General features: G+C 30.5%; 1 protein-coding gene across 1 annotated transcript; it reads right to left on the bottom strand.

Annotated features, from left to right (window-relative positions):
* Positions 1–2,026: 2,026 nt before the first annotated feature.
* GstE11 (Glutathione S transferase E11) lies at positions 2,027–2,968 on the bottom strand. The gene is made up of 2 exons (XM_065512591.1): positions 2,807–2,968; positions 2,027–2,725 (listed from the first exon to the last, which is right to left on the bottom strand). Exons 1-2 carry the CDS (start codon positions 2,899–2,901, stop codon positions 2,143–2,145), a joined length of 678 nt encoding a protein of 225 aa, XP_065368663.1. The 5' UTR covers positions 2,902–2,968; the 3' UTR covers positions 2,027–2,142.
* Positions 2,969–13,171: the final 10,203 nt, after the last annotated feature.

Below are 13,171 nucleotides of genomic sequence, written 5' to 3'. Positions count from 1 at the left end.
TTTTTATAATTAAGAATAATACAAGTTGAAATTAAATTGAGAAAATATTGTACGAATACAAATTAATCGATTAATTTTATTCGAATAATTTTTAGATATGACGACAAAAGTCTCAAAATTTATATTTAAATTGTGGTATATGTAATTGAAATTATGCTGGAAATATGTAAATTTTCACAAATTAACAATAATTGAATCGATTAAAATTATTCGAATACATAATTGAACTAAAACAGTTCAAATTAATTAAAATTGTTATTTATTGTTTTTTGGACATTGAATACACAAGTCAAGACTAATTTATGTTTATTTTATACGAATAAATATTAATCGATTACAATTATGTTTTAAAAAAGTTGATATTTGTTTCAGGTTTATGTTGAAATTTGCATCAGAATTGGGTTAATCTATTGCTAGATTGTACATTGAATATATAAATTAAAAAAAAATAATAAAAATTAATCGATTAAAATTATTCGTCATTATTTTAAAAGTTTTCGAAAATCTTTCAAAATTAACATAATAATTTCAGTTTTAAAACGAATAAAAATGAATCGATTAAAATTATTCGTTAAAATTTTTAGAGTTTTCAATAAAAAATGTTAAAATTTAAATAAGAAAGTAATTTCTAGGCATTCATTTTAAACATTCAGTCTCATTAATTATAATTGGAAATTATTACAAAATAATCGATTAAAATTAATCGTTAAAATGTTTATGATTTTCAAAAAAATAAAAAAAAATGTAAAGTTTAAAAACCGAATAAAAAATAATCGATTAAAATTATTCGTGTATATTTTTTATGTTTAAACGTAATTTTTAAATTTGTAAGTAATTAGTAAAAGTAAACTCGTATTAATGTAAACATGTTTTATTAAACGAATAAAATTTTTAGCGAATAATATAATTCAAATAATTTTGTTTATATTTTTTAAAAAGCTGTTACAAAAGTAAAGGTCGGACCTTGAATTTTTGTAAATGTTAAGAAAAAAATAAAAATTAATCGATTAATTTAATCGACTATATTTTTAAGTGTTAAATTTTATTTTAATAAAACTTGTTTTGAATGTAAAAGATGGCAATATTGAACAAACTTAAATTAATCGAATAAAATTTTTCGAATATGTTAGAAATAATCGGTAAAAAGTACAAATGATTGTCTTTTTATACCCTTCACCTTCGTGAGAAGAGTATATATAAGTTTGTAATTCCGTTTGTAATTTTTTTAGATTTAAAAATTTAAAAAAAAATTTTTAAATCTAAAAAAATGTTTAAAATAAAAATTTGAAAAAAAAAATTTCCAAAAAATTAAAAAAACAACTTTGGAAAAAAAAATTTTGTTTACCTAAAAATATTTAAAAATTTTATTTTGAAGTATAATTTGGTGAAGGGTATATAAGATTGGGCGCAGCCGAATATAGCTCTCTTACTTGTTTATATTAAAATATTCACTAATTGAAAGTATAAAAATTAATCGATTAATTGTTGGTAGTTAATTGTGTCTGATGTTTTGAAAAAAGAGCGATATGCCTTATTGAGGTCTTTATGAATATGAATATTCAAATCATTGAAATTGAACCAACTACAAATAAATTTAAAGCATTTACAAATTGTTCATGTCTGAAGTGCCCTACTTTGAGGCAAAAGAATTGGCCAGTTAAAAATGGCAGATTTATTTCCAAAATATTTTGATTTCGCCATACTGCTCAGTGTTATGAGGGTATTTTAATATATCTTCTTGGGATTACTAAGAAAAATATATGTGGAAGCGCCATGTCAAGAGAGAGGAGAGACGATCTATCTAACTTATTGAGAATTAAAGAGACCGGTTAAATAATGTTGCCATTACCATAAATTATTGTTAATTCCCCATTACCTTAACAACAAGGGAAGATAACATAATTAAATGTTCTCACAAATTGAAATCAACAACAATACCAATTAAATAATCTAAAATATCTATTAACTTGGCTACTCTGCATTGCCACAATCTAATGATCATTAAAACTATTCAAAGATAATAAACTTGTTTTCTATTTAAACATTTTGCTATAAATTTATTTGAAATAAATTTTTCACACACTTTGCACACAGTACATACATTAATATTTCATATGATTTTATGTTAATATTTTAATTTGATCAAGCGCTTTTAGCTTTCTTGTTTTCTTCCATTTTCTCCTGGACAAACTTGAACAAAATATCGGCACCCTCTTGATTATTCTTCTTGTAGTAGGGCAATTCGGATAGACGTTCAACCCAGGCTTTCACATTAGCGAATTTCTCCTCATCGATGGGAGCAAATAGCATGGCGGTAGAGACCGAAGCTACACAGCACAAATCGGCAATAGTAAGATCATCACCGCACAAATATTTCGAGGAGGCCAGACATTTCTCTAGGCCATCATAGGCCTTTTGCATGTACACAACTTTTTCTTCAGCAATAGTATCGCAGCCAAAGTAAATAACTGGTTCAATCATGATGCGGGCACGGGGGAAAAGATGACCACAATCGAAAAAGAGACGGGCATCAACTTTCATGCGCTCCAGTTTATCTTTGGGATAGAGAGTTTCATCGACAGCATACTTATCAGCCAAGTATGAGCAAATGACATGAGAGTCGGTGATAACAACACCGTTATCATCCAGCACAGGAATGGTGTGCAAAGGGTTTAGTTTGAGAAATTCAGGTGTCAAATGATCACCTTCTTTCAAATTCATGGGTCTAGTATTTGAAATTAAAAGAAATTTTGTTAAAAATTTAATCATCTGCATATTCATTTATGCAAAAATTAGTTAAACTTACCTCAAGTCCAAATCAACTCCCAAAGCAGCAGCGGTTAACAAAACTGCACGGCAGGGTGGACTGCGGGGTGTGTAGTACAAAACTGGTTTGGTCATTTTTAAAAAATCTTTATAAATCAAGAACAAAAATAGAAATTATACCATGAAATATACTATATGTATACAAATATTATTTTAACTTTCAAATTGATAATTTTATTTTATGATAGCTTAATTACTTAAGTGACATTATTTTTTTGGAGGGGAATTTATTAGTCATTTTATGTGTTTGTTTGTTAAACAAAACGTGCTAATTATTTTATTTTTTTTTTGCACAAATAAAACAAAACACTTAAAAACTGATCGATTTTATTTTTTTATTGCCGGTCTCTTGTTGCTTACCTTCTTGTTGGAGTGCAAATATACAACTGTTTATTCAATTGGTGAGCGAGTGTTTACTATAGTGGGGAGAATTGGATCACTTGTGGTTGGTTGAGTGTGGAGAAAACCAGCTTTTTGCAGAGATGCCATATAGTCAGTACAGTCTTTACCATTAGGGTAATAGGGGCCCGTTTCCAGGGCGCCTGACTTTAGGGGGCCCTTCTACTGAGAGTTAATGTAATTTCGAAATTGATAATTTTTATGGAAGAGTGTTTTGTAAATTGTAAAAAATAACACAAACAAGTAAATCTTAATTAAAAATATTTTTTCATATTTTCAGCTTTTATTTCGAATTTGTGCAATATAAATTTATTCAAAGTATTGGCCATTGTTAGCTATGACCTTTTCCCATAATTCTGGCAACATATGGATTTCGAGCCAAAAGATCTGCTCATCTTTTGAGGCCAAAAACTAATCAAGCCATTTTCGGATATTCTGTTCCAAAGTGAAGCGTATTCCAGCAAGATTGTTGTCGGGGAACGGTCCGGTCTTCCCAACCACTTCATTTTAATTAGTTTTTAACAGGTATTGCAATATGTGGCCGAGCGTTGTCATGATAGAATATTAGTCTGGGCGTTTTTCGGTCAATGCTCGCATCAAACGAATCAGTTGGGTTCGGTACAGGTGTCCTGTGATGGTCTTGTTAGATATCAGCAGCTCATAATACAAAGCATTACCTTAGCTCCATGGATATTTGGCGTTGGTGTTGGGCGGACTTCACAGCCAAAAGAACTGCTCATATTTTGAGGCCAAGAACGAATCAAGCCAATTTCGGATACTCTGTACCAAATTGAAGTATATCCCAGAGAGAGCTTTCAGCTTCGATCGAAACAAATGGTAGTCGGACAGGGCAAGGTCTGAACTATAAGACAGGTGAGGCAAAACTTCCCAATCACTGCATTCTAAATAGTTTTTAATAGGCATTGCAACATGTGGCCGAGCGTTGTCATGAAGGAATATTACGGTTTCATGTCTTGCCCCATATTCTGGGAGTTTTTCGGTCAATACTCGCATCAAACGAACCAGTTGCGTTCAGTACAGGTTCCCTGTGATGGTCTTGCCAGATTTCAGTAGCTCATAATAGCTAGGACCGAGGCGGCTGTTTGGCCGGGCTTCATATACGACCTCTTAGTCTTCAGGTTATCGTAATGGATCCATTGTTCAAGTTCTTTTATAACGTTCAAGCATCATTTTGGACATGTAAAATCGTCTTTCAAAGTCTCTCGGCTTAATTTCGTATGGTACCCAATTTCCCTGCTTTTGGATGAATTCTCTTAGATGAATCCTCTTGGATGAATCCTCTTGAAATTCTTACTTAAGAAGCTCCCAATGATTTTGAAAGAGTTTGACAACAATCTTCATGGAGTAATTCTTGGTCTTCAAACTTTTTTGGTCTAGGCCTAGGTGATCCTTTGTCTGAACCGTACAAGCCATCTCTCGCACTTTAAATCCGATGGAACACATTCACAATAAGCTTCGGCAAGCAATCAGTGTACTTCAGCGGCACTTTTCTGGTAGTCCAATTTTGGGACTTTTTTTGGCCGTATTTCACGAATAACACGAACATTGTTGAACTCCAAGGCATCAATTGTTGCTGGTTCATCATTATAAACCAGTGATTTCTCGTGGCCGCACCCATTTTATGTAGATTCCTACATAAAATCAGCCACAAATACCAAACCAGAAAAAACGTAGAAGGAAGATACATAGTTCCACAATACAGGAATGAATATGGAAAAAATACCCTTACCTGCAGACAAACCGTATTGGCTTCGCGAGGTTATATTAATAATGAAATGTACTCTTTGAAAATCTTTAAATAAAATTAAATTAAAAAATAAAAAAAAATCGCACGATCTTGCAGGCCAATTCACAGGTACATTTCTCGATATCAAGTTATCGCAAAATTTTGATTGCAATAAATCGCTGGTGGCGGTAGCGCCATCCAGTATCCATATTTTAAAACAAAAAATCATTGATCATGTTGCGGTAACGATCTCCCTTTAACATTCCGGCTTCATTTTTGAACAAATTACCACCATTTGGATGTAATGGAAACTGTAGAGTCTGTTGTGGATTGATCCAACTCCATATGCGACAATTTTGTTTATTAACAAGGTCCTTAGGTCAAAAATGAGCCTGACTGTCATCTATAAGTTGCGCGAATTGATGGCAGATTTTCAAAGTAAATTTGTATAATTTGGTAGCGTTGTTCAATCTATTCATTACAATTTGTCAGAATATACTGATCATAAATATTAACCAACATTAAATGATCTGCAAAATTGTAATATTTCTGAAGTTTTGATATGTATGTATGTAAATCAAGCAGGAGAAACAAGAAATGAGGTTTAAAATGGAAAAACAGAGATATGGGATGACCTTTTGGGAACTAAGAACTAAACAAGCTTACATTTTCAGAATAGCACTACAACCATGGACGTTGCAACGATAAATTTTACATCTCAGCACGCTTATTTTAATAACGCACGCAATAACTTCGATCAATATGAAATAAAAGCAAATGCTGACTAGAAAGGTAAGTCTTAAAGAACTAGAATTAGCAGCAGAAGAGTGATCAGACAAATTTCGGGTAGATACGTTTATTTTTATAATCGACACATTCTATGCTCATTTGAAGCAAATGTTTCACAATATGGATGGGGACTTGTGAATACGGCTTGAAACCCAATTATATCTATCTATAATTTCCTTTGTATGAATATTGAAAAAGTGGCAATACCTTTATTATGTTTTTACCAGATCGTTAATTTTTACGCCCCAAAATATGCAACACAATATGTATCAAAAATCTATTGGGCATTGAAATCGGTGTTGCCAGAAAAAGTTTTTCGCTTTCTCCCAACAAATATGTTTTTCTTGAACAAAGATTTGTTTCGGTACATATTAAACTGTTCATGATCACTTTCAAAGTCGAATACAAGGTAAACCATTTAATCAAACTATAGGTCGCAATTTTAAACATAATTCGACAAAATTTGGTACAAGCTTCTCTATAGCCCCAAGGCAAAAGGCTATTGAATTTGGATAGAATCGGTCCATTATTTCTCCTAGCCCCCATTCGATTGTCCTATCTGAAAGTAGTTAAGCTCTCAGAAGTATCTTAGTTATATAGATATCCAAATTTTGTGAGTCCAAATTTTGTGACGATCGGTCCATAATTAGTCACTTCCGAAAATCACTTTAACTAGCATGAAACTCTTACAAATGTTTTAAATTTCGGAAAAAAAAATTTCTAAATTTTTTTAATTTTCTTTTTTCGAAAGATTGAAGAATCAGCTATCTAAACTATTTGGGACACATTTTGCTAAAAACAATAGGTAATAAGTTATAAAAAAAAAACACCTGCTTGGCCAAAATGTCAAATTTTTACCCCCTCTAACTAAAAGAGTTCTCTTGTTAAAAAATTGTGTCTGAATTACTATCCAATATAACAACTTTGGTGTAGGGTATCTATGGTTGGGCTTGACCGACTCTACTTTCTTACTTGTTGAATTTATCGATGGCAATTTTTGTATGGCAATTTTGAATATGGAGGTTAATGTTTAATGATTTAAATTTTCTATCGATTCCACATTTAAGTATCATAGAATCATAAATTTTTAAGGATGCTATGAGAAATCATGGACAGACTCAACTATATCAAAGAGAATTTGTTCTTTTATAATAGGAATAAATAGGTCAGAGCAGTTCTAGGAGCCCGTTCCAAACTATTGATTTGACCTATCATTTAGGGTGACAACTAGCTACGTGACTTGTTTTTTTAACACGTGCATATCCTAAGCAGAGGGTCAATTGACCCTTTTGGATTACAATAAGAATGTCTGATGGCTTGTTCAAAGTAGTCAACGCATTGGATTCACATTTGGATTAGTTACCTAACTGGTTACTTAATCAGCTAAATAACTAGTTGTTTTAACAAGTACGGGTGACCTCAAATTGTTAGTTAAAAAGACATTTCATAGACATTCCAATAACGGATTGCTTGTAAATAAACCATCCTCCGACAACTCTCCAATAGATTACCTCTGCACAGTGGGGCAGAATCGAAATTTTTTGGAAATAAATCTGGCATTTCTAAACGGCTGGTCCGATTTGACGTGACCGTAGCCAAGGAGTATTCGAGTTTAAGTTATTAAAATTGATCCTACAAATGCTCTAGGGGCGGCGCTATGGGGGCTCAATGTAGGTACTAGGGTATTCGAATTATTCGATTTTTCTCTTGTTCGAATAAAACGAATAATTCGAATAAGAGATTTTAACTTGTTCGAATAATTCGATCACACGTTTAAAATTAATCGAATTATTCGAATAATTTAAATTTTTTTAACACATTGACTGCCACGTCGGACACATATGTGTGACACTGCACTATGCGGTTTACGCCACGTCGGACACATATGTCCGACACGACTTTTATTCTCTCTAGCCATGTCAGACAATAGTGCTAGATTTTAAGAATTTTTTCGATGTTGTCTGAAAGTTTCTCATCAAAACTGTAATCTTCACATTCTTCATCACTTTCAGAACTTGTACTGAGTATTTTTTCTAACTCAGTATCCCATAAAAAATTCCAAAGAAAATCCTGTGGCCCCCAGCATCTTATTTGCTGAAAGTGCCTTGGCAGTCAATGTGTTAAAAAAGTAAAGAATGAAGTTTTGATGTCGGTTTTTTAATATTTTATTGTTAAAGAAAAAAAAATATCGTTACAGTTAACAATTCAAGTATTGATAATGTTAAAAAACATTCGAAAACAAAGTCCATCATTAAATTTTCAACAGAAATATTCTGATCAGATTAACTCCCGAACAATCTACAAAACAATTGAATAGCAAACACTTCAGTTTCCGTTTTAGAGCTATGCTTTAAAAAATTTGAGCTAGTTGGACATGATCCTGAATTCAAATACAATATAAACGTATTAAGAACTTTTTTATGTAGTTCTTTAATTCGGGTTTTAAATTGAGTAACTAATTCTTTAGTAAATTAATTATTCACTATTTCTAAATTATTTACAACAAATTGTATTATACATCAAGCTCTATCAACGTTGCCGAATCTTTGCTTAATAAAGTGGTCTGGGGAATTACATAATAAAGGGAATCTGTCCAAAATTTGATATAGTTGTCAGTGAACGTGGCTAATTTGAAGTCAGGCAGTGCATGATTGATGCATTTACAAATACGCAAAAAGTTAGACAAAGAAGTTCAACGATGTTCAAAATCATGTATAAGACGAACTCCATGCTTTTCTTGCAACAAAACGTTAGTTTGCAATATTTGTGTTTATCATTCGATTTATTAAATATTTTGCAACACTTACGTATATATTTTAAGATCATGGCCTTCATGTATTTCAATGTAATCATTATAAATATCATTCTCAATATCACTTTCGACGACCGTTTCAAAATCACATTCTCCATCACATTCAACTCCACTTTAATCTAAGTTAAAATTTTGATTATTAATTGCGATTCTTCTAATATTTCGCCAGCTAAATAACAAATATTTTATTCCGTACCTTTTATTTTCATTGGTTCAAGTCTTAAGTTAAACATTTTTAAAGATTTATTTTTAGAATTGTAACTTCTTGCAGTAATATTTATATATTTATAGAAGGAGCTATCGGAACACTCATCTACAGTGACCGAAAGTCCATTTGTCTTTAGTTATTTGTCGAATTTCAGAAACAATACAATCTTTGTAAGTCATTATTACTTATTTAAATTGAAATTATGAAAAATTTTAAGCAATTTAATATATTTAAATATATATGAACATTTATTCGTTTTATTCGATTATTCTACATAAAATTGTTCGATTTATTCGTTATTCGAAAATGGCCATTTTTAGATTGTTCGAATAATTATTCGTAAGAAATTATTCGATTAATCGAACGATCAGTCGAATGAATACCCTAGTAGGTACCTTCGACATGTAAAATTTTTAAACACGTGCCATTTTTTTGTTTCCCATCCGATTTCAAAGATTTTTATATTTTTGGAAAGCGCTCAGCTCTGCTAACATGCTTGCGTGTGCTATTTATTTGCAATCCTATTAAAATTTTGATATAAATTTTAGTTTTAGAGACTCAATAAATATGTAATATGTAATAAAATCTTTATTTATTAACGAAACTCAATCAAATTTTCAACGTTTTTAAAGTTTGTTATTCTTAATAACTTGTCAAAAGGTCAAAGGAAATCCCGCAATTTCAAAAAATTGGAGCGAAAATCCCAAAAATGGTATTTTTTACAATTTTGCTTATAGGGTCCACATTACCTTCGGAGCTTGGAAAATACTATGGTGATAAATAGGGAACACATCAAGGTTTCTAAAGCTGCTTTCCGTTTTCTGATCCCAGCTTTGGGATTTTAGAACATGTGGCCCAAAGTAGAAATTTTGATTAAAAACATATTCAAAAAATGGGACAGTTTTTTTATACCAGAATGTTCTCCGTAAAGATACCTTACAGAGAAACATAAAATTGTTATACGTTCTTAAAGAAAGTTTTTTTTTTTAATAAAAAAAGAGTTATGTCGCCTTTTCGCCCAAAAAACAGCAAAAATCTACTATTTTTTTAATATTTAAATTGAAAATCGTTTATTTTTGGATCCATAATAGATATTGATTTGAAATCTTTTGTATATTATTGGTAATTTAGTTGTCTAACTAACAACAAAAATTCGAGTCCATTCGGTCCAAAATTACGCCCTATATTTTTAAAATAGCGGACCAAGGTATGGTCAAATTTTAAAATTTCAATTTTTAAATGCCTATAACTCGAAAATGAGAACAGATAAATAGCACACATTTTTTTTCAAGACCTAGCCGAGCGCTTTCCAAAAATATAAAAATCTTTGAAATCGGATGGAAACAAAAAAATGGAACGTGTTTAAAAACATGTCGAAGGTACCCTACTTTGAGCCCCTATAGCGCCGCCTCTGGAACATTTGTAGGATCCATTTTAATAACTTAAACTCGAATAATCATTGGCTACGGTCAAGTCAAATTTTATACCGATTATGCCCCACTGTGCTCTGGTGGGTAAAATAACTACTTTTTACTTTAAAGTGGAAAAATCAATATACCCCTCCTTTTTTTATGATGGTTATAAAAAGATAAATATGGCGAAAGTGATATTATTTCAACATTTTGGTGTTTAAATTTCTATCTATTTAAAATTCTTCTTAAAATGTTAAACATCTTGAACATAAAATTGTTGACAAAATCCAGCAGCTGCTTTGAGCTGCTTAAATAAACAATTCGGTTACATTATTTGTTCATTTAACGCCCTTTAAGCATAAACTTCAATATAAATCGTTATAAGATTTAAATTCAAGTACAAATTTAAAATTCACTTGTTTGGCTGTTGTATAAATTTCGCATCTAAAGGACCATATGAACTTAAATGAATTCCTTGTAAAGCAAACACTTAAAAAAATTCTTTAACGCCTTGACAAATTTTCTGATTTAGTTCCCTGATTTAGGCTTAAGTTTATTTGTTCACTTCAAACTTCATTTGAGAATTTACTGAAAAAAGTGTATGATTTAATATTAATGTTTGTGCTCAGTTTAAAACCCTAATCGTCATTTCAATCTTCATCATCAGCAGCATCTTTATATTTCTCAAAACGGCAAAGAAAACAGTTCTGTTTAAGTCAAATTGTGTAAAAAAATCAAACTCTGTCTGTCAAACAGTCAGTAATTCATACATTCATTCAGTCAGTCACTCATTTTATCAAGCAATCAATATATTGTCATCTCTCTAAGGTAATCATCATCATCATTAAATAAAATTAAGCTAAAAACCGGAAACATTATTGAAATACCTGGATAAAATTGCAAAATGAGGAAATTGAAAATTGCCAAAAATCAATTTTGTTTGGTTGATTACAAGATTTTCTTCAAAATTATATAAATATACATAATTAAATAAACGCCGGCGTTTTTCTACAATATTCTGATTTATTATCATTTTCATGGGAAAGGAGAAACCCAACAAATTTCAAGATATTTTAATTTATAATTCATAGAATTGTGAAATGATGATGAAACATTTTATGGTTTATATGTATGTAATTTTGAGCAGGAGTTAGCATGATTCTGTCTCAGTCTTATGGTGGCGTATGATTAATATTTATTGTATTGGCCTACATTGTGTCTCTTGTTGCATGTTGGATTCGTGGCAGTTGTGGTGGTAATATGTTTTCATTATTATTGTTGTTGCTACATTTGTTGTTTATTATATAATATAATAATATTTCATATTTTTTGTACTTGGGTAGCGGTGAGAAAAGACAAATCTTTATAAATATTGTTCAAGCACAGTGGTCTCCGGTTTGAAAGAACAGATTGCAGCCACAGTTAAATTAAGTTTAAAGGAAAAACAAATAAGAGAGCTATATTCGGCTGTGCCGAATCTTATATACCATTCACCAAATTATACTTTAAAATAATTTTTTTTAAATATTTTTAGGTAAACAAAATTTAATTTTTTTTTAATTGTTTTTCAAATTGTTTTTTAATTTTTTTTAAAAAAAGTTTTTTCCAAATTTTTTTAAAATTTTTTTTTTTGGAAATAAAATGTATGACAAAAAAATTTTTTGATGAAAAAAAAATTGGGATTAAAAAATATTTTTCCCGATTTTGACCCATTGTAGGTCCAACTTACTATAGCCTTATCTACATCGTTGCAATGGACTTTGAAATATCTATCATTAGATATCCATATTGTCTATATTAATTACTTAGTAATCCAGATATACATAGATCAAAAATAGGTCAAAAATCGAGGTTGTCCCGGTTTTTTGCTCATATCTCCGTTATTTATGGACCGATTTTGCTGATTTTAAATAGTAAACTTCTCGAAAGCATGTCTGACAGAATTATTGAAGATTTGGATCCCGAAGATATCTGGGGTATTCAGAAAATTGATTTCAACAGACGGACAGACAGACGACATGGCTTAATCGACTCCGCTATCTATAAGGATCCAGAATATATATACTTTATAGGGTCGGAAATGAAAAATGTAGAAATTACAAACGGAATGACAAACTTATATATACCCTTGCCACTCATGGTGAAGGGTATAAAAAGCAGTTCCCATCATTAATAACTTTGTAAATACTGCGATTTATTTTATACCAAAAATCTATTTTTAGTATAAAAACACTCAAACATTATTTTTTATACCCTTCACCTTCGTGAGAAGGTGTCATTCCGTTTGTAATTTCCACAATATAATTTTCCGACCCTATAAATTATATATATTCTGGATCCTTATAGATAACGGAGTCGATTAAGCCATGTCCGTCTGTCTGTTGAAATCAATTTTCTGAAGACCCCAGATATCTTCGGGATCCAAATCTTCAATAATTCTGTCAGACATGCTTTCTAGAAGTTTGCTATTTAAAATCAGCAAAATCGGTCCCTAAATAACGGAGATATGAGCAAAAAACAGGGACAACCTCGATTTTTGACCTATTCTTGATCTATATCTGGATTACTAAGTCATTAATATAGACAATATGGATATCTAATGATAGATATTTCAAAGTCCATTGCAACGATGTAGATAAGGCTATAGTAATTTGGACCTTCAATGGGTCAAAATCGGGAAAAATATTTTTTAACCCGAATTTTTTTTCATCAACAAATTTTTTTTGTCATAAACTTTTTTCAAAAAAAAAAAATTTTAAAATAAATTTTTTTTTTAAAAAAAAAAAAATTTTTTAAAATTTGTAAAAAACTTTTTTTTAAAAAAAATGGAAAAACAATTAAATTTTGTTTACCTAAAAATATTTAAACAAATTTATTTTAAAGTATAATTTGGTGAAGGGTATATAAGACTCGGCACAGCCGAATATAGCTCTCTTACTTGTTTTTTTTTAGTTTGGTTATTTAGATATTGCGGGCCT

Source organism: Calliphora vicina, chromosome 5 (genome assembly GCF_958450345.1).
Source record: "Calliphora vicina chromosome 5, idCalVici1.1, whole genome shotgun sequence".
NCBI classification, from domain to species: Eukaryota; Metazoa; Arthropoda; class Insecta; order Diptera; family Calliphoridae; genus Calliphora; species Calliphora vicina.
This window is presented reverse-complemented; position numbering and strand designations above follow the sequence as displayed.